Genomic DNA, 22,409 nt, shown 5'->3' with positions numbered 1-22,409 from the left:
CCACCATCCTTCCACCATAAGAACTGAAACAACCCAATTATACAACGGCTTCCTTTAAAGAGATACAGATCATGGAGGGACAATGTAAAGCCAGAGATTCACAAAAAAAATTTTTATACAGACCAAAGGAACAGGGAGAAAAAGAGAGAGAGAGACTATTGAGAGTGGTTATGCATCTAGTGTATGTGTGCATGTATGTTGTTTTCAAAGCTCGTGTGTTAAGCATGTATTACTGTGAGTCACCCTCTTGGCTTCCACTACCAGCTCTGTTGTTTGGGAAGATCCCAGCACCGTGTGCCACACGGGACAATGTTTTTGATTTCCCCTCTGCATGAGGGAGGGCAGCATCGTCAGTAGCATTGACTCGCCGTCCGATCAAACGGCTAAGAAAAATCCATACTCATAATAAACGGCCCCTGTTGAGCAAATCTATCGATGGACACTTCAGCATCATCAACACCATACGCTGGCTCAGTTAAAAGAGTAAAGACCCTGAGTGCTATGCCTCCTCTTCAGCCCAGACCTGAATACCAATATGTATCAGCCCTCTGGTTCCCCTCTGACACAGACACACGCACACACACACACGCACACACAGAGACACACAGTCTCACAGTCTCACACACACACACGCACACAGAGACACACAGTCTCACACACAAACACACACACGCACACACACACACGCACACACAGAGACACACAGTCTCACACACACACACACACACGCACACACAGAGACACACAGTCTCATACACACACACGCACACAGAGACACACAGTCTCACACACACACACACACACACAGTGTTAGTAGACGGGCAACCTCTGGAATGTTGCTGTGTTTGTTGAAATAGAGGGAGAGCCTTGCGCTGTACAGGAATGAGTCAACTAGTTCATTCAGTTTTGGGCTCACTGTGGCTCAGACAGCACTTTGAATGTTTGGAGACAGGCATTTCAATCAGATGAAGAATCTCTGGAATTGCTTAAGACCCTGGGGGGGCTTTGTGTGGCACAAACAGCACAGCTGCAAATGGTATAGATCAGGCCGAGATGTAAGTAACACAGCATAAACAGATGCTCACTAGGGTAACAAGGGAATGAAAATGCTAGTGTGAAAATTCCCTTTCTGTTCCGATAAAGGAATGAATTATCTTTAATTCTGAGTAAACAGTGTAGGAGAATTTACAAAGCACAAGAATCACAATGATCAGAGTGATCCACATGAGTGAACTGTCATCGCTTTGATCAAGACACAGAAAAATAAACAATTACAGCCTCACTTAGAGAAGACAGCAATGAACACCAAGGCTAATTAGATCATCAATGCATAAACAAACAAACAAACAAATAAATAAATAAATACCTGACTACAGTCTTCAAAAATCTCTTTAGTGTGAATGGCATTATCACTGTTGATTGACAGCTCACATGGTTATGGTTACTGATAATGCAGTTAACTAACTATTAACTATGGTTAAAATGACAATCACTTTAAAAAGGCTGAAACCTATTTCATGAAAACTTACTCACTCACTTTCTCTCTCTCTCTCTCTCTCACTCAAACACACTCAAACTCACACATAGACAGAAACACATGCAAACACACACACACACACACACACGCACACACGCACGCACGCACACACATACACAAACAGAAACATAGACAAATACACACACATACACCCATATATACACAAATACACACACCAAATGCACACAGACACAAAGACAAATACACACACACATATACATACATAGACAAATAAACACTATGATAAGTTCTGTCTCCACCCCCCCCCCCCCCCCCCACACCCCCACCCCGACTGATATTTCTCTCTGAGGTTTATATTTTTTCACCTATTACTATTTTGGTAAAACTTGAATTTGGACAAACCAGGTTTAAAGTTTGTGCTGGAACTTCAGATTACTTGTTAAAAAAAAAAAAAAAATAGCTCCAACAAACTGATTTCTGGATCAGTGACAATGCCTCCATTGCTTAATCTTGGTTTCATCTTTCATGACAGTTGCAGGGCCTTGGTGCTGCGAAGAGCAGCTCTCAGAAACACTGAGGTAAACAGGAGGGCTGTGCTATACTGAGATGCAGTTTGTTTCTCAGTTTCAAAGGCTTTGGGGGACAGGCGCAAGAAAAAAAAAGAAAAGGAAACAGCCTCTCATTTAACTCATCACAATGAAAAACTCATCAGAGTGCTCTAAGAGTGTGAGAACCAACAGAAACACAATCAGAGGAACACACACAATCAGTCCTACTGGGATTGTATTCCAGAAAGAAGGTTTAGTGAAAACTCAGAGTTAGTTAACTCATAGTAAGTGGTAAACCTTCTAATAGAAGAGTCCTATGGCTTCATTCTCCTAGCAAAACAAAGCCATAGAGCTCTTCTATTAGGAGGTTTACTACTTTCTCTGAGTTAACTAACTCTGAGTTTTCACTAAACTTGCTTTCTGGAATACCCCTCTGGTGTACAGGCTAAAGGCACTCCAGCAGCAAATCAGCTCTCTCGAACATGCAAAAGACACACCACCAGCCAATCAGCTCTCTAAAACATGCAAAGTAAACAGTTCCGCTCAGCAACTTAAATGAAAACATTATGTATTGGATTGGGTCAACTTCACACAGTCGTGTATGGCCTACGTCTGCGTGTAGTCTTTCCTCTGATCAACAGGACAAGGCAGATTTTTAGTTTCTCAGCTCTAGGAGGACGAGAAAGATGTAATGGACTCACTGGTTTCCATAAGCATACAGACTGTGACTAGGTGACTTCAACATTTTAATTTAATAATACAAAGTTTGCAATCAGGTTTACTACCCCGCTGAACGCTTTCATGTGTGTGAACAGCATACCAAGCAAAACGATTTAAATGTAAAAAAAAAAAAAAAAAAAACACGAAGAACGTCGGACGTAATAGGTTTGAAAACAGCTGAGTTGGCAAAGACAACAAAAACTTGTTTATCTCATTTTTAATTACCTCTCAGGTTTGACTGTCTGGAGGAGCATGGTGAGTAGCTCTGTGTTTTAATGACTCGGGTTATCCTGTTCCACCATTCTACCTCCACTCCAAAATACTTTCAAATCCTTAAAGTGTCAGTTTTTTGCCAGTTTTTTTCAATCTACCAAATCCCTGTCGTCTGTTATCTGTACTCACAAAACTGTCAGAGATTCAAACTCTGCTTTAACGTAAGCTTATAAACTATTCATCACCAGTTTTTCCCATTCTGAGATCCTTATGAAATGTTTGTTTTCCCTGGGATTTTCACCCCCATTTCTCCCACATCCTGTCCAATTCCCTGTACTACTGTGAGGCTCTAACACTGCATGGCCCCTGGACCAATCAGAGTGGTAGTAATAGCGTCAGTAGTAGTAGTAGTAGCAGTAGTAGTAGTGGTCAGAGACGGGCAGTATTTCAATTAAATGTATTTAAAATATGTATTTAATTACTTTTGAGAGTTTTGTAATTTGTATTTTGCTGGACGGAAAATAATCAGATGTAATTTTAAACAAAATACTTTGATAGATTGTGTATTGTATATTTAAAATACTTAAAATACTTAATCAAATATGTCATTTTATTCTCTAATTTCATCACCAGGCTTACTACAGGACTACTAAATATAGCCTATCACAGACTTTGGCTAGATGCAAGTAAGTCATGTGACACATCCTGTTGGGTCCAGCGCGCTCGTTGTGAAGTGACTGCTTTCCTCATGACCAGTAACCCAAGGAGAGAAGCTGCTTTGGTGCTTGGTATAGACTGCCTTAAGGTCAATTATGTAGTGACATATGCTATCAGATATTGCTCACTGAATGTTATTACAGGACTGAAGAATAGAGCAATTAGCTAGAGCATTAGCTGTGCTCTAGAACTTGGGAATTTACTTGCTAGCTTACTGGTGGCATTCTAGCTAATGTCACAGGCATGTTCAGACAGCCTGGGAAAGTGGCATCACCTTGGTTAGTCATATATGGAAGACTTCATTAGCGGTGGATCAGGCCACCTACTTTTGTTCTTAAGGACAGAATTAATTTCTGTCAGCTAAATTTAGGTGTTCTTATAGCGGTTAATCTTCTTTCTTGTCGGCGAAATAGCTTGCACCATCCGCTTGAGGAGAAAGGATAACATTTTTCATTACTGAGTTTTCTATGTCTGTGGAGGGTCAGTTTAATTGGCATTCCGTTTAAAAAAGTATTATTTTAAGACATTATCAGTTCATTTTCATCCTGGGTATTTCTTCTAAAGCTATATTTTGTGTGTCCTTTCAAATGAAAAGTTTTACAATATGAACTCTGAAGAATAATTCATAAAATCTAAAGTGTATTGACTCCATCCTGGCTAATGCCTACATATCAATAATTCTTTAGTGCCTGCTTATGTGAGTTGTTAGTGCATGCTGTGGGTATTAGATTGCAATCTGCAACTGGTAATCTAATTAATAATCATTTTTTTCTCTAGTTTGAAGTCCAAGTCATCTGTATGTATTTTTGTATTTTCAAATTACAAATTACTTGTATTTTAATTAAACACATTTTCTTACACCAGTATTTTGTATTTTATTTTGATACATTTGATGAGCAAGTATTTGTAAATTGTAACAAGATACTTTTGTATATTGTGCCCCTCTATGGTAGTAGTAATAGTGTCAGTGGTGGTAATAGTGTCAGTGGTAGTAGTAGTGTCAGTAGTAGTAATAGTGTCAGTGGTAGTAGTAGTGTCAGTAGTAGTAATAGTGTCAGTGGTAGTAGTAGTGTCAGTGGTAGTAATAGTGTCAGTGGTGGTAATAGTGTCAGTGGTAGTTGCAGTAGCAGTGTAAGTAGTAGTATTATGCAAGCAGACACTGCTTTGGTTCTTTCCACCTCCTCTTTCCTGGACACAGGTATTTAACTCTAATCCAGCAGACCTGACTCTCCTGCTCAGGTCAGTGTCTGATTGGCTAATTGTGATGGTAAAAACATGTTTCCGAGGCCAATGTTTCCAATTCCTCAAAATTTATGATTGGATTCTATTTATGGTTGGATTCCGTGCCAATCTTTAACGGATAGCTCCTCTGCTGGAATTCCGCAAACTGTGACCTTCCAGTGACCTTGAGGTATGTTTGTGATTACCCGACGTCATTCTGAGCGGCTCGCGGCGGCGTACGGCCTTGCTTCTAACAAATCCCACAAGCTTTTTACTACAGCTCAGCAAGACAAAGCACAACTGCTCAAAAGCTTTAAAAGCAAGCGAATACCCAGCAGGCCTTGCAGCACATTTGGACCTGAAGCACGGTGAGTACAACACATTCTGTTGTTCATCTTAGCCTCATTTTATGTCTTTTTGTTTTTTCTGTCATACGGTGTTCCTCATAACCAAGTTTATTTTGTCTTCTCCTGGCCTTGGCTGTCAGGCTAGTAAAAATCCCAGGTTTTACTGAATTATTCAACAACACAGAGTGTTTTCTCAAGCCTCTGTTTGAGTTGTATCTATATACAAAAAAAGAAGCGAAGAAAAATAAATAAACAAACAAAAAAAAACACACACAGTCTTTTCACTGTCTAATGTGTAAATGAAGCTAAGTATCTACCAAAGCCTGTTCACTCCAACACCAATATACTACTGTTGTGTATATTTCTGCTGCTACTGTTGAATACTGTCATTACCCACTTACAGTGGAAATCTGAGAAGACAGTTCTCTTTAAAAATGTTTTTGTGTTTGTTTGTGGCGTGTGTGTCTGTGTGTGTATGGGTGTGTGTGTGTGTGTGTGTGCGTGTGTGTGTATGTGTACGCATCAAATGATCAAGATGAACCTCGCAGTCTAGCAATTACAGTCATCGTCCAATTACAGTTCAAAAAAATGCTAACTAACTCATATTTCATATTAGCGTAGGCATAATGCGAAATAACGGCTTCATTTGTGCGCAGTGTGTTAATTGGACCAACTGTGAGAGACAACAGAGGAAAATAAAAGGGATGATAAAAATCACAGAGTTGGAGATGAAATGACTTCATTGCACGCTGGCAGGGCTAAAGCGAAAGAGAGAGAGAGAGACAGAGAGAGAGAGAGAATGGTACTAGATGACCCCCGGCTGTGGGGGCGGGGGAAAGAACACAAAGGGTGGCGGGACGGACATACAGACGGTCCACTCATCGCTCGCAGGTAAACAAACACCGACGCCTGACTGGACGGCAGAAGAGCTAAAAGACTCAAACAGACCAAACAGAAGCTTTGACAAAAAGACTCACTAGACACACTCAGTGAGAAGAGGTCAGTTGCCTGAATGCTGATTCAAAAAGGGGGTGAATTGGAATGAACTTGATGGTGATTACGGCATCTTGTCATTGGCAGAAAACTGCCCGAATAACAGTTTTTTTTCATTTTTAACTTCTCAGTTACCTTGTGTGTCATACGAGTGTATGATAATATTGGTTTCATTGTTTTTATTACGGTTGGCAGTCTCCAATGATGCTATTCACAGCTGTGTTAAATGAACATCTGTCAGCTGCAGTTAGAACCGGCTTAAAAGGATGATTAGCAAAGCTTGGAAACATGGTGTTTCGTATCAGATGAAACAAACTAAACCTCTTTGTAACTTAAGCATAGTTAAACTGTATAAACCTTCAATAACATAACAGTGAATTTTTTAAAAAAATGAGGATTTTTTTTTCTTTCGAACAAACGAGAGAAGAGCAATGATACTGCTTTTCAGTAGCTGTTTTTTTTTTTTTTTTCATTATCAGATTGATGGGAACTGGTCTGGAGGAGCCAGGCACCTTAATTAAATAATCTAATTCACTTCTTCTAGTGCCAGGGATTGCGTGCGATTGGTTGGAGATAATATAAGGTGTAAATTTAGACAATCAGCTGTCTTCAGTGTGGGATGACAACTGCCAGACCACGAAAACAACAGGAAGAGAAGAGAAGAGAAGAGAAGAGAAGAGAAGAGAAGAGAAGAGAATGAATGTGAAAGAGAGGGGGAGTAAAAACAAACAAACAAACAAACAAAAAACAGAGAGCACAATGATTGTATCAGTCCTTTGAGGTCTTGTGAGGTCTAGTGATTATATCGGCTGTGTTTGACATTAGCTGGGACAGTGAAACAAAGCTATAAAAATGAAACAGAGAAAAAGAAACAAGGAATGAAATGTCCCTTTCTGCATGTTCCACCTGCCAGGTCAAATACATGTACTTTAAAGGTGATGTGGGCATTTCTTTACCACATACCGTTTATTTAGGTAAGGTATTTTCATGATTTAAGATTGATAATGATTTTGGACACAAAAATATGGCAAGGTTATGTGGCAGACATGTGCTTGTGTTTGTGCATGTATGTATGTGTATCTGTGTGGGTGTGTGCAAAAGAGAGAGAGAGAGAGTTTATGTGCGTATGTGTGATGGTGTAAATGTGTGTGTGTGTGTGTGTGTGTGTGTGTGTGTGTGCGTGCGCGCACGCGTGTTTCTGTGCGTGACTCTGTGTGTGTGTGTGTGTGTGTGTGTGTGTGTGTGTGTGCGCACGCGTGTTTCTGTGCGTGACTCTGTGTGTGTGCGCGCGTGCGTGTGTGTACGTGCGTGTGTGCGCGATTGAGACCTCTCTGTGTTTTTACCTCCTTTCCAGCAGCAGGATATAGAGTCAATACGTTCCCTGAAGGAAGTGGCTTGGTATGCTGTTTGCACAGCTCTCTCTCTCTCTCTCTTTCTAAGCCTCTGTCAGATGCATGCCAGGAAAAGCACAGAACAGGGCTATGACCCCAGCCCCCCCCCCCCCTCCCCCCCAACCCAACAGGTGACGCTTCAGTGATTCTGTCACTGGGTTCCCTTCTTCATGATGAAATTACACACCTCTTAGTTTTCCTCTCTGATTCCACAGTGTCCTATCACACACCCAGGATACCAAAAGCCTGCTCTTAATGGAAGAAAAATGAGCGTACCACACTTGACCAAATGTACCGACTTTTTCATACATTCTATAATCTTTTCAGCTAATAACGTCTAATTTTCAGCCGAGGCGCTTGGCTCAGACTTGGCTTATACTCCAGTAAACTTAATCAAGTGAGCGCCAGAGCAACTGGTGAATGGCATTACATTAAGAACGTTTTTTTGTAACGCAACTTTAACATGATCGGTTCTGCCTTCTGTTTATTTCTGTAATTTCATCGCCGCTAAAAATGCGAGACAACTAAAAAATGTGAAAGCTCAGAAAAATGAATGAAAATGAGACTGTAAAACACTAAATACGTCCTGCCAATAATTCAAAATGTTTCTTCAAGATACACAAACCACAAAAACAGGAACCAAACAAGCGTTATAAACATCAACATATCATGGATGTCAAAGAAGAAGAAAAAACAAAACAAAACCAAAAAAAAAACCAAACAACAAAAAAAAAGAAAACAGATACATCGAATAACCTCAATCAGATGTGCCACTGAGGAAAACAAAGTGCTTTCTCCTTTGAGTCTTAGCGCTATGACTCATAACTGCCGTTATGTCCAAATATGGGCGAATGAAACCCAAGCATCCAGCGTTTGTCTTTATTATCAACGCCTCAGCAGCCGTTGGAACTGACCTGTAAGTACCCTCACCCATACGCTACCGCACTCAGGACGTCTGAGCACCCTCACCCATACGCTACAACACTCAGGACGTCTGAGCGGACGAGCTAACGCAAGATCTCCAACGTAACGTTCGCTTCTTCACGTCTGGCGTGTGGAACGTGAGGGTTACGCAAGAACCACACGTGGGTCAGTCAGCTGCGGGTCATCACGAGGTCTGAATGACGCTTAGGAGAAAAGGGGCTTACATTTATGTTTAGTCCGTTAGCAAGCAATTTATACCATCGCGGCGCACAAACGGCCATGTGAAATTCAAGCATGTAGCCGTGCAGGAGCTGACTGTGGCGGCAGTGGTGCTGTGGCTAAGTTGAGTCATTGACCAGATACAAGCGTAAGCATAGCTGAAATAAGTAAAAACAACAGAGCAGGTCTGCTGGGGCATCAATCATACGTTATAATGTCCTATTCAAAACAGAATAGCTCAAAGCTAAAGTAAGTGCTGAATAATACCTGCCACAGAGGTCGTGAACTCTGTTCATAAAAGGCAAATGGATGCAGGTCAGAATCAGCAGAGAGTATTCACGGGAGTGCCAGGCAAATATACATCATAGAAAGACAAGTAATGCGGAGGAACACCGGTCATTTGAGCTATCCGTCAGTAGGTAAGGGGTCGAGTGTAATGAAATGGTGTAGTTTGTGCTGGCAGGGCTGTGGTGAGAGTTTATGGGGGAGAGATGGGTTGAAAGTTGTGAAGTGTGAGTCTGCAGGTTGGATGGAACTGGGCTGAGCGATTCGTTCAACCGTCGAAAAACCGCGCACGAAAAGAGACGAGCTTGCGATTTTCTGCCACGTTGTGCTCAAATAACCAAATGCCCCCTCCCCCCCCCACCCCCCGCAGGCCGTGGTGGGTGGGATGAACCCGAGGTCCTAGCGAGTGACCCGACGCAGATAGACGTGTTTCCACTGGCTGCTCTGAATGCAAGCACCCGGGACTTCAACTTGGATGTGGGCAGATACAGGGACGGGACTGATGCAGGGAGATGAAGAGGGGGTGTGGCATGTGCAGGGGGATGGACATATGACATATGACATATGACGTATGACGTGACACAAGACACGTCGTGTGACAGCGATACGTATGAAGCATGACATGTCCATATGACATCACTTAGGCAGTTGGACTCAGATAAAAAGCTTAGAAACACAGGTTATTCAAATAATTGAATAGTACACGACTTTGATTTGTTTTGCTCTACATTTTTACATTTTATTCCAACAGTCAGAAAACGGAATGATTTTCAAAAAAAATAAATTGTTATTTGATTTAAAATAATTAACTGGACTGTTTGTACTTCAAGTGAAGGAAAAAAAACAAACAAAAAAACAATAATATTTGCAAAGCCATATTTCCTTAGCCCAGTAGTATTCTCTCAAGCAAGTCAGCATTCATCTGCTTCAAATTAACAACAATCAAATGCGTTTAAATAGGGAAATATTGGAGCAGTGATGCTAAAATGCCACCTCCAGCTGTTCCCATAGAGAGAAGCCAATGTGCTCACTCAACAGCAAGTATGATTAGTGGCCTGTTACATGCAGTTCTATGACATTTCTGAAGAAATAGCTTGCAAGTGACAAGTGTACAATTTAGAAATTATTAATGTCGCCACTTCTCAGTGCTCCAAAGAAATACACTTTGAAGGCAGCGCTCTACATGAGGTCTAAAGATGTGTGAGGTTTTTTCTTTTCTTTTCTTTTCTTTTTTTTTTGACCTGAGTACATTAGCAGATACAAGAATTATTAGGCTTCAGTTACTGGTGGTTATTTCCTAATAACTTCTGAAAATACTTCTGTCAGAACAATATCATAATATTTAAAAAAAAAAAAAAAAGGAGCACCAGCATATACTCGAAATATGAAAATATAAAAAGAATTTCATTTTAAAATGTCACCTGTCAAGAAAATCTTTATAGACCTATTACAAAACCAACATTTTTTGGTTCACAAATGTTAACATGCCTGTTAATACATTTTGCGTGTTTTGCAAACGCCTTCGTAAAGTTTTAGAGGTTTTAACACTGAGCGGTTGCGAGTTTCACGCGGCCGGTTATCAGAGCGTCTGATCGATAGACTATGGGACGTCGTAAAAGCCAGAAGTCACAACAAATGTCACACATGGTACAGGGTTTCGTTGCCTAATATGCATCAGTAGAGCAGTAAATCAGCCTTGGAGAAAGAGAAAGAGAAAGAAAGAAAGAAAAAAAACAGCTGAAAGTAGAGGAGGAGGGTGTCACAAATGACAGGGGAACAGCAGGCATTTCTGGTCTTGAGCCCTGTCAAGTCTGTCTCTTTCTCTCTCTCTCTCTCTCTCTCTCTTGCTCTTTCTCTCTCTCTCTCTCTCTCTCTCCCTCTCTCTTTCTCTCTCTCTCTCTCTCTCTCTCTCTCTCCCTCTCTCTCTTTCTCTCTCTCTCTGATGCCTCTATTCCTCTCTCTTCTCCCTCACTCTCAAGGTCTCTTCTCCCAGCCGGAACAGAGAGCTTTTCAATTCGGAATCTTGTCAGAGCAAACAGAGGGAACACCACCCACCCCTGCTCTAACTCCTCTATCAAATAAACACGAGTGGGGGAAATGTGTGTGTGTGTGTGTGTGTGTGATATACAAGAGGTTGCCGTTTTACATATCTATTTCTGTTGGCAAGGGCAGAAAGAGACAGAACACTGTAAGCGCCGACTGATCTGGGTACAGTGAGATGGTTAAACCATCATTCAATAACAAAGGGCTGCTTCACAGAACAGGTGACCTTAGATCAGTGTGTCAAAAAATGTGACCACACAGACATATCACAGAAGACTGGCTGGAGGCAAGGCAAGGTTTTCAGAGGAAAGAGAAGCAAATTCTGCAACTTCAAGTCCTGGATATTAAACACATACACACACACACACACACACACATACACGCACATACACAGGGACATGCACACACAAGACACGTGCACACATACACACACACAAACACACACACATGCACACGCATGCACACGCACACACGCACACGCACACGCACACACCCACAGACATGCACACACTCACTCACTAAACACATGCATGCATAAATAAATGCGTAAATAACACTACAACTACACACAAAATGCTCCCCTGGAGCCAGTGCATTTCTGGTTTAGGGAAACAACACAGCGTTTTACGCTTAAAGAGCGTCGACAGAGCCTGAAAAACACGGGAGAAAGAGGGAGAGTGAATTCAGACTGAAACCCACATGTCTGTGTCTCTCCACTCCAGCAGCGTCTCTCTGTCTGAGTCTGAGTCTGCCACCCCCATGTCTACCCTGCCCGTCCCACAAGATCCTCTGGCTCTCTGACTAACCACTCTCGACACTCCTGAATGAAATCAATTGAATCCCAGTCTGTATTGCTTAATGTGTGATTACTGGAAATGAATGCTGAAAGAACCGAATGGCCTAACTTAGGTGTCAGAGTGATCAGTTAAGGCCAAGACGTGAGATTTAGGGCGAGAAAAGAGAGGAGACAGCTGGAGGATAAAGATGATTAAAAATAGACGACCGTTACAGTAACCTTTCTTTCGTCAGTAAATAGGAGAGAAACTGAGAGATGGGAACATGGTTGATTTACAATATTGAACATATTCTAATAACCTCACATCCTCTACATCGATTAGAAGTCCCAATTATTCATCGACATCATCAGTCCTTGTTTAGAAAGTTTACACTTAGAACAACACAGTGCTTTACACTTTGGAACAGAGAAGAGATCTTAGTGTTACACACTCACCACAGATACCACACACAAATACAAAGACACACACACACACACACACACACACACAACATCATCAATCCTTGTTTGGAAAGTACATTTTTGTACATTTACATTTTTGATCCTTTACAACACAGTCCTTAACACTTTTGATTAGTTCAGAGATCTTAGCATTACACACTCTTACACACCAAACACCACACACAGACACACACACACACACACATTAAAATGCAGTTCCTGAATATGTTTCTGTCATGCAGTTCAGATCTGTATTCCACACACACAATTTGAACTGCAGTTATATTACACTTGTCCACCAGAGCTTGGGTTTGGGGAAAGGCAACTAGCTTTGTTTCATTAGCCGAGTGATCAGTTGACTTATGTTGTTATTCAAATAGCTTCAAATTGTGTTATATCACTCAACAACATGAATGAAGTCGAGGTCAGAGGTCAAAAGCTGACTTATGAACAGATGTGAATATTTGACATTTATTCTGGAAAAAAGGTCAATATATGACATGGTTACAATTCCACGCTCCATTCACTAGAGGCCGCCATTTCTCCTCTCTCAGTTCTCATTTTTATTTCTGACATGAGCTAACAGATGTCAGTCTCAAAAAACTTCAGACAAGCTGATATAAAAGTTACCAAGGTTAAGGTTAGGATTTGGGTAAGGGTTAAAGACACTAACTTAGAGTTAGTAAGTGTCATTTCAGAAAACAAAAAAACAAAACAAAAAAACCCCAAAACATCACAATCACATCATTACTCATAGGTCGAATGTTTACATTTTTACAAAACATTAAATTCCGATGTCTTTTTCGTGAGATCAAGTTGCATGTGATGTTTCTACAGAGCACATACTGTGTCTAAACAGCGTTTTAGTTAGATTTGCATGTCTCAGAGCGCAGTTACGCCTGTCTCCCACCCAACTCGACTGAGGATGCTTCCCTGGGGGTGCGAGAGGCTTATGGGAGATCACTCAACGTCGAGAAGAAAAAGGGGGCAAAATTTTTATTTCATTAACTTTTCATTATAAGGAGAGAAACCCCTTTTTTCCACTTTGAACCTTCAAAAAGAAAAAGAAAAAAAAAAAGTCATAACTCGAGTACATGCGGGAGAGAAAATTCGACGGCGCCCGCTGGATGTTCCCGGGAGGAAGCAAGCACCCTCATGTTCCTCATGTCAGGTGAGCTCATGATACACATTTGTTTTGGGAAGCCACCAGTGAAGAGCCAATCAATCACCGTTATGGCTGCCGTGTCATTAAAAGCTCATGGGAAACAAGGCCTAACCGTTTCTGCCGGGGAAAAACTGGATTATCTTGGGGGAATTCAGATTAAAACTGAATTTTTTGGAGGAGAGCAATTTTTCACATGCCCTTTTTTTATAACTCATATCACGAAGTCATCGTTCAGTTGTGAATAAACTGCTGTATAATATTCCCAACAAATCCTTTCTTTCCATTATTAATATTCTTATCACTGCTGTGGTTTGCACTGGTAGTAGCAGAGTATAGGTTAATAATAGAGGTACCCTTCCTGAATATTATAATCAATATTATAGGTATTTGTGACCATAATAATAGTGACAGGGGTAATACCAGTTATTGTTGTGAGAGGTGGTGAAGGCTCTTTTAAAGCATGTATTTAAAAAAGTGTTGATTTTTGCTTTTAATAAAGTCTTTCTAACTTCAGATCAGCCTTGAAAGCTCAGAGCACTAGAGGACATTGTTTACTAAAAATCGATATATGAGCACACACACACACACACACACAGGTTATGATAAATGGACAATATTAATAATTCAAGTACCACTGAACTCAAAGCTTTTGAGGATGAACAGACATAGGCAAGACAGGCAAAAGGTCAGCTCATCAAAAGAAAAACTAAGCATAAGAGAGAAGAAGAATATTAAAAATGCGTGTGTGTTTGATAGAGAGAGAGAGAGAGAAAGAGAGAAAGAGAAAGAGAATAGCTGGCCTGCTCAAGAAATCTAACCTAACCTTAGACTCACCATTAACCTTTTATGAGAGTTGATAAAGGTCTGAACTGATTAATAGTTATGGAAAGGTTAGGGGTATCTGGATGCAGGGCGAACCCCAGTAAGGGTCAGACACCGGACTTGGAATCTTGAGAACTCTGAGAAATCAAACCGGCATTAAGGAAAATCGCATAAGACTAGTCTCCCTGAACTCCTACACACAGCCCCTGTAAGCGATGAGTGAACTGTACTCGATGCTTTTCTGAAGTGATGCTTTCCAAAGTAACAGAGCAGTTAAAGCTCAGCATTAGTCTCCAAAAGCACCACAAATCTCTCAAAAGAGACAAACAAATCAAACAGGAGAAGAAATAAACAAATGAAGAGCACCTCAGACCTGTCTGCACTTTTCAGATTCTTGTCTGACAGTCTCTGACAGAGATATAGACAGACAGAAGGAGAAACAAATAGAGAGAGGGAAAGAGACAGAGAGAGAGAGAGAGAGAGAGAGAGACAGAAACAGAGAGAGAGAGAGAGAGACAGAGAGAGAGGAAGAGTGAGAGAGGGAGAGACAGAGAGAGAGAGAGAGAGAGAGACAGAGAGTGAGGAAGAGTGAAAGAGGGAGAGACATGGCACTTTCATGGCCTGGTTTACCACATCTTGCTTTACAGTTCACAATAACCATAATAAAACACAGTTGGATTCACTGTGCAGGTACCACAAATAATAGTCTTATTTCTATCAGTGAGGCCTCAAATGATAAGCATACAGCAGGTAAGTTGTTGCACTTTAGATTCATGACCTTGGATGAGACTTCCCCAAGAGTTTCACACAGTGTTCTGAGACGTAGACTCTCATTATAGAACCATCATTCCAACAGGATGGATAACATACACATACACACACATACACACACACACACACAGACACAGTGACAGTTTCCTCCCCTCAGCTGTCTGATAACATTCTGCGGCAGAGGGCCAACGGAGAGCACTGTTGCCACACACTCGCAGCAATGCATTTAAAAAAGGATTGTTACAGTCAGCTCCACGCGTCCCAGAACATCCACACTTGCATCTAATAACAGCCTAGACTTGCACACCAGTGATGTGTATGTGACAGAGAGCGAGAAAGAGAAAGCATGCATATGTGTGTGTGTGGGGGGGAGTGTGTGTGTGTGGGAGAGAGAGAGAGAGTTTGTGTGTGTGTGTGTGTGACTACATGCGTCTGAGCTACTGTACGCGGGGAAAGATTACTTTAGCCCCGCTTTTTTTCTATTCAGACGGCGATGCGAGTTCTCTCGTCTCTAAAAAGGGCGCTCTGCGTCTTGAATAAATCGCGCTTCCTCTAGACGCACATTTAGGATTCTCGCCGTGTTCTCTCTTCTCTGCATATTCTCAATTCAGTATGACCGAGTCAACGAAAACACTGTCAACGCTCGTCCTGACGCCATCAATTTCATGCTGGAGGAGTACATTAAGCATCGCCCCCGGTGTATCTTTGACAGGAAACGAGCCAATTAAGCCTTCCCCTGGAACTGCTTAAGCCTTGTAATGACAGAGGTCATCGGAAGTCGTTCTCATGCAAGGACTCCACATTCTTTTTTTTTTCTTTTTTTTATAACCGCTCACCTCATAATCTGACTTTTTTTTAGCCCCGGTTTCAATTAAATTACCATGTGTCTTAAAAGATCATTTCACACAGTCAGCACGGGATATTTGGGAAGAGAGCCCTAGCCCTATGACGAGGCATATGGTAGAGAAATAGTAATTACTTGTGATGATTAAACGTTGTAATGACAGATTAAATATGGTAAGCGCTCAGGAACAGACAGCGTAGTTTTGACTGTGAGCTGCATCGGTAATTCAGTGAACAGGCATGTCGTGTTGATTCGTCTTTCAAGGAAATCCTCTTTAAAATCCAACCGACCAGATCCCCAAAGGCAAAACTCAATATGATTACATGAGCAGGGGCAATTTTTCCTATAAGTGGGAAAATAATTTATTTAGTGGTTTATACAGATTACGAGTGAGTAACGGTCCTGCTGAATGGGTTACGAATAGAAAGTGGAACCAGTCCCCCAAAAATATATTTCATTTTGCTGAGACGTTCTATTTTTAATGTTTTATGTAAACACGCATACACACGCGCGAGTAACGCGCGGAGTGGTACTGTTGAAACGAGCTGCAGGTCCGGATAGATTCGACTCTTCATATTTAAAGTGGTAAAATGAGGTATCACTCAGGGCGCTCTTACATAACAGAATGCTTATGTAATCGGGGGCTTGTCTCACCCCCAAACTGAACGCCCCCCCCCCCCACGCCCACACACACACACACACACACACACACAACGGACAAATATGGGATTAGCTACGGACATTGACAGACACAAACCATTTTTACCTGCCCAAATTAGACGCCCATTATAACATCGTGTTAGTGAAAACAAAAGGGAAAACAGTAGGGGTTTTAATCCCTTAAAGCTGCTTTATGTAATTTAATAAATAAATAGCGCTATTCTCCCTCACTCTTGGGAAATGACTCATGAATATTTCAGACGAGTGTCTGCCTTCCGTGAGAGAAGCTTATTGTGGCTGCTTGCCGATGCCAATCCAGGCTCTCTGTCCTCGTCCAGAATTTAACAACACTATAGCAGAGAGCCATCTCTATTCACGTCTATGTCAAACAATTAACCATTTATCAAGTGTGCAATTAGGGTACAGTTTCATTGAATATGCCTGTAAAACGACGTTACATAACCTCTGAATATGTCCTACATAATAATTTAATAGTATTTTTTATAACTATACGCAAGGCAGCAAGTCCTATCCTTCACTAGCTATTAAAAGTTACGGCAAACATTTCAGGAGCTCCGTGCCGAGTGTGACTCAGGCTACAGCTCACTCAGACCGAGGCAAGAAATCGTATAGGCATTTAACAGCAGCGGTACACGGCTTGATACGAATGGCAGTAAATGACGGGCGGTACGAGTCTTCAGAGAGGCTGAGTGAATATGCGAGCGTGACCGAAGCGGCGACGGTGCCTGAAACTACTGTTTATGATTCACCCCTCCTTTCACACTAAATGTCACTGTGGAAAAGTAAGTGAGTGCATCAATCAGAAGATGTTTAAGGTTTAATATTCTGTATACACCGAGCTAAAAAGGAAACCTTCCAAAAGGAATTTAGGGATAAACATTGCGGCTGAGGTAATCCAAGGTCATTTCAAGGGCGTCTGATTAATTCAGTTAGTCAGAATGATTCACGAATATCATGTTAGAATGCGCTGAGAATATTAAATAATATGTTGTGAGGTTTTATTCAGGTCTTCCATTTCTTGAAATTGCCAGCTGCTCAGATTCTCAATATTAAAAATACCATTGAAAATCATTTTTCATGTTCTCACTCAACCACCAACATCAATCAGCGAGTGCGAGGAAACATATTCTAAACATCTCTATTACCTTGAAATCTCAAGGTTAAAAAAACTGAGTAAACAAAGCATCCTTTCGGTAGCAGATGAAAAAACCTATGTGTCATTTCACAGGCTCTGTCAATAGTATACGCACGCCTATATTCTGCAAATGGCGCATTGACGATGCTCCCGTACAACCTTTTCATTAGACAGTGCATTAGACTGACAGGAGAGCTGGGGCAAAATTAATTAATAGATAGAAGCCATCTCACACAGAGCAATTTCCTAATTTTCACTTTAATTAAAAATATTCCCAGGTAGTCTTAATAATTATTCAGAGCATCTTCCCTTCGTAATGAATGAGTCACCTTTTTGGGCTGCCCCCCCCCACCCCCCACCCCATAACGTGATGTTGGTGATTTAAACAAACATGGAAGATCACAGAGTGGTTAAATGAGAAGCTATATGCAGATGTATGTGTTGCAACAGTCAGAGCACAGTGAAGCGCAAGTGAATTCAAATCATATCATCATGAAAAGAGTGACTGTCTCCATTCATTAAACCTGTTCTGGGATCAGTGAGATTGGGAAAGGCTATATTCGATACCACGGTTCCCTAATCTCTTATCAGGTTTGTTTGTTTGTTTGTTTGAAATATCTATTTAAACCTTCAGCTGATGCACATAAAATTTGTTTGTGGCAAAAAGAAAAAAAAAAAAAAGAAAAGAAAAGAAAAAAAAGTCAAAACCTGTTAATGGATCAACTGAAGCGGCAACTTATTCTTGTGCATGACTTACATATAAATATTACTGACAGAGAACGACAAAAACAACATTACTGTATTTGGTCTCCTGTTCACACGCCGCCTGAGTTGACAGAACTGTGGCAAAAGTAATGTTTTACTTTGTCTCCCAGGTATCAGGGGCATTAAAAAGGTGGAGAGATTCTTGTCGAAAAGGCATATTTGAAAGGTTCACAACACAATACCACCCACACCATGATGCTTACTCATGTCAAGGCTGCTGCCATAGCGATCAGGTTTCCTTATTAGACCTAATGGACTTCCTCGGCCGGCTCTCTGGCTGTAGGATTTTTTTTTTCTGCTAGAACTACCTCTGTTACCAAAGGTTATTTTACGTTCTGGAAGGTCTTCCTCCTCTACTCTTCCCTCTTTTCAGTCCCCCCTCACCCCCCCCCCTCCCTTTCTCTCCCCCTCTCCCCTCCCCTCCCCTCCCCCTGTTAAATATTCATGGCCAATCCGCTCTCCAGGCCAGGGTAGGAAAAAGTCTTGACAGCTTAATCATGGAGTCAGAGCTGTGGCCAGCCCCTCTCCTCTTGGCTGCTGTCAGACTGACCTACATGATGTAATATTCTCCCTTTTTGACACTGGCCGAAAAAAAAGACGGGGGGGGGACGGGGTTGGGTTGGAGATCGGTGCTGGTGGTGTCTCCAAAGGACGCCGTGTGAATCTGAGAAATTGCAATCCTTTAGGCATTCTGTAGGGCCCTCTTTTTGCAATGATTTATCTCGCTGTCGGATTAAAATGAAAAAAAAATAAATAAAAAATAAAAAAAAATAGGATGAGACTGAAAATGAATGTGGGATGAAGCTGGAGAGAGGTGAGGGGGGGGGGGTTGCTGATTTCATGTATTGTGTTAAAAGTGTTTTTTTGCCAGTGGACTGTTCAAGTAGTACTGTGGGCAGAGACAGTAATCTAATTCAAGTCAACAGGTCATTTGACCAAGGGTCATGTTTTTGAGAGATGAGCTTTCTCGATTGCTGAAGCAAAAAAAAAAAAAAAAACTGTTCTTATGTCAAGATGCATGAGCGCAAATTTAAAAGAGTAAGTAATCTGAAAGCTACATGATGAGACTCAAGGTAAATGTCTCTGGGAATATACAACCTCATGCCTTCTTTTCAGAATTCCCTTCTAATCTCTTGACAATACACATATCACTCCCACCCCCCCACCCCCGCCCCCCACCCCGAAAAGAGAAAGAAAGAGAGAAAATTATGAGTCAGAAAAAAATGAACAACCAGTGTAGCAAACATCTCGGTCATTTCTGACTCGAGGAGTTTGTGGATGGGAGGGGAGCAGACGCGCTGCATGGAAGGCCTGACAATTGATCTGATTCTATGAAAATGTCATCTTTACTCCGTATCAGAAGGGCTAATTAGCGCTGCCCATGCGCTCAGCGTAAATCTAAATGAGAACAGTGCTCCAGCCAATATCAATACAGTGTCAATAAAGAGGGAAAACAACATGGGCCTGCGGGTGAGATTCTTTTCATCTGAAGCCAGCTGTGGCTGGAGATGTCATTTGATTAATGGTGTCCCTCAGTGCTCTTCCAAGGATTAAGGTAAATTAAGGTTAAAAGGCTGGGATTACAAAAAGATTACAGGAATGTCCTTTAGTGTCCTAACACTGAGAGTTTGCCCTAACGGTCCACTTTAATGTATTTGGTTTTATTATTATTGATCTAGACAGAATGTCACATTGTTATACCTGCTAATTTTGGACTGCTATTTGCTGTTACTACAATCTCACATAAGCACTAGTGAAATCAGAATACACAGCACTCATTAACAGAGTCAAATATTTATTCAAAATAGGATTTCTTACTTAAGGGATTTCTTACTTAAGTTACCAATATACCATGTGCACACTTAAACACACACACACTCACACCCACACACACACACAGACTCAAATAGATGCACACACACAAACACACACACACACACACACACACACACACTTTGAATTTAGAACTTACCCCATTAATGGGATATGTTTTCCAACCCAATTCTCCCAGTACAGCAGTGGTGTCCAATAGCACAACTGGGGAGAGAGAGAAAAAGTATATTTAATGAAAAAACTTGACATGACTCTCATAATAACAAAACATTACTTGAAACACCTTCTTACTTGAATAAGTAGTGCATTGTCCCACAAGATTACCCATAAACTACCTCTGAGAATCTGCATGTATATCTCATATCCATAAAACACTGAATTTACAGTACAGCTGACATTGACAGGTTGACGGGTTGACGGGTAACCCCTCATATATAGAAATATGTGGTAATGCCCTGTACTAGGAGTTAAGAGAATAGACACGCTGCACTGTCAGAACTCACCAGTTTTCTCTCTAAATAATGTGATAAAGCAAAACAACCTGATCACACCATGAAAATTCATTTAGTTTTGAATTCTGTTTATTGCATGAAAAATCCACTAGGTCTTCATACTTTGTGAGGAATTGGTATTCTTCCGTTCCAAAAACAAACAAACAAGCAAATAAATAAATAAACAACACAAAAATGAGTATACCTGTGGTATTTCATCTGCAGGCCTAATTTCACAGAGCCTTAATACCTTCAGATTAAAGAGACCTACTTTCTGTGACAGGAGATCTACTACCATAAGCACCTGTTACTGCACTGGATACAGTAAACACATGTGGTCCAACAGAAACATTCCGTGGGGTTGTGACATCATTTACTGTTGTGTATTTGAACAACATAAACAAATCCACGCAGATACTCTATGGATTTCGATCAGTTGTTCATTCAGTGAAGATTTTTCACTTGACTACAGCCTAAGTTTATAGTAATGTCTATCAAAAAATGCCATCACCATGGGAATCCTGACTGCAGAATCGATAAAATGCTCTTGAGGAAATGTTGCAGACAAGTACTTGGTCTATAGTTTTAATAGGACTATTTTTTCCCTTTGAATATTAACTATTCATTTAGTCCTTTATTCAGTGTTGAGCAAAACTATTTAAGGTTAATGTGTCATTTTAATAAAGACACGTTAGACGCATTCAATCAATCTGTCGTTCATCAGAGACCAACTTATTCTTAATTTGTAGAGGAGAAAAAATGATTCACATCTCAATTCAAGCTCTCCACTTAAGAGAACCCAAAACAAATATTATTTGACTTTTCGAGACAGCCTAAGTTCAGCATAACAGTCTGTGGTATTACTGTTTAAGGAGCCTTGAGATTCCATCACACCAATTTGTAACACAAACAGATTCAGTTCAAAAGGTTTTTCTATTGAAGGTTTATGACGGAACATGATCAAATAAATCACTACGCCAAACGCTAATGACGCTGACACTAAGTGCATTTACCATGCTCCAGCAGATTCTGTAAGTAACCACATTTCGCTGTTAATGTGAGAGAGTCGCACTGTCTGGACTAAGGTGGAGCAGTTTAAGGGGTGATTATGTGCATTCATCCTGCTGCAGGTTTGTAGTATTAAGGTTAAACCAGCACCAAAGATGTCTAACGGGGCAAACTGTGATCAAAGAAACACACGAAGAGCATATCGTACCTTTATTCTTGGATGCTAAACCTAAAGGAAGGAGGGTTAAACTTTGCCTGACGAGCAAAGGTACTGTATGTGTACAATACACACACATAAGAGCACCTGCACGCATGGACACACACACACAAACACACACACTCACACACACACACACACACACACACACACACATATGCACACATATACACAGGGATGCAGGCACACACACAGAGTCGCACACACACACACAAACACACACACAAACACACACACACACACACACACACACAGAGTCGCACACACACAGAGTCGCACACACGCGCGCAAACACACACACACACACACACACACACACAC

At 41.1% G+C, this 22,409-nt stretch overlaps 1 protein-coding gene across 1 annotated transcript in view; it reads right to left on the bottom strand.

The window, feature by feature from the left end:
- LOC115823225 (ephrin type-A receptor 6-like) overlaps positions 1 to 22,409 on the bottom strand; it is a 129,336-nt gene that overhangs the window by 101,382 nt on the left and 5,545 nt on the right. Inside the window, exon 2 of the mRNA XM_030787261.1 lies at positions 20,512 to 20,576. Coding sequence (XP_030643121.1) covers positions 20,512 to 20,576 — 65 coding nt within the window. The remainder of the gene's footprint in view (positions 1 to 20,511; positions 20,577 to 22,409) is intronic.

Source organism: Chanos chanos, chromosome 10 (assembly GCF_902362185.1).
Source record: "Chanos chanos chromosome 10, fChaCha1.1, whole genome shotgun sequence".
In the NCBI taxonomy this organism is placed as follows: Eukaryota; Metazoa; Chordata; class Actinopteri; order Gonorynchiformes; family Chanidae; genus Chanos; species Chanos chanos.
The sequence above is the reverse complement of the archived record's forward strand: the minus strand, read 5'-3'. Positions and strand labels throughout refer to the sequence as shown.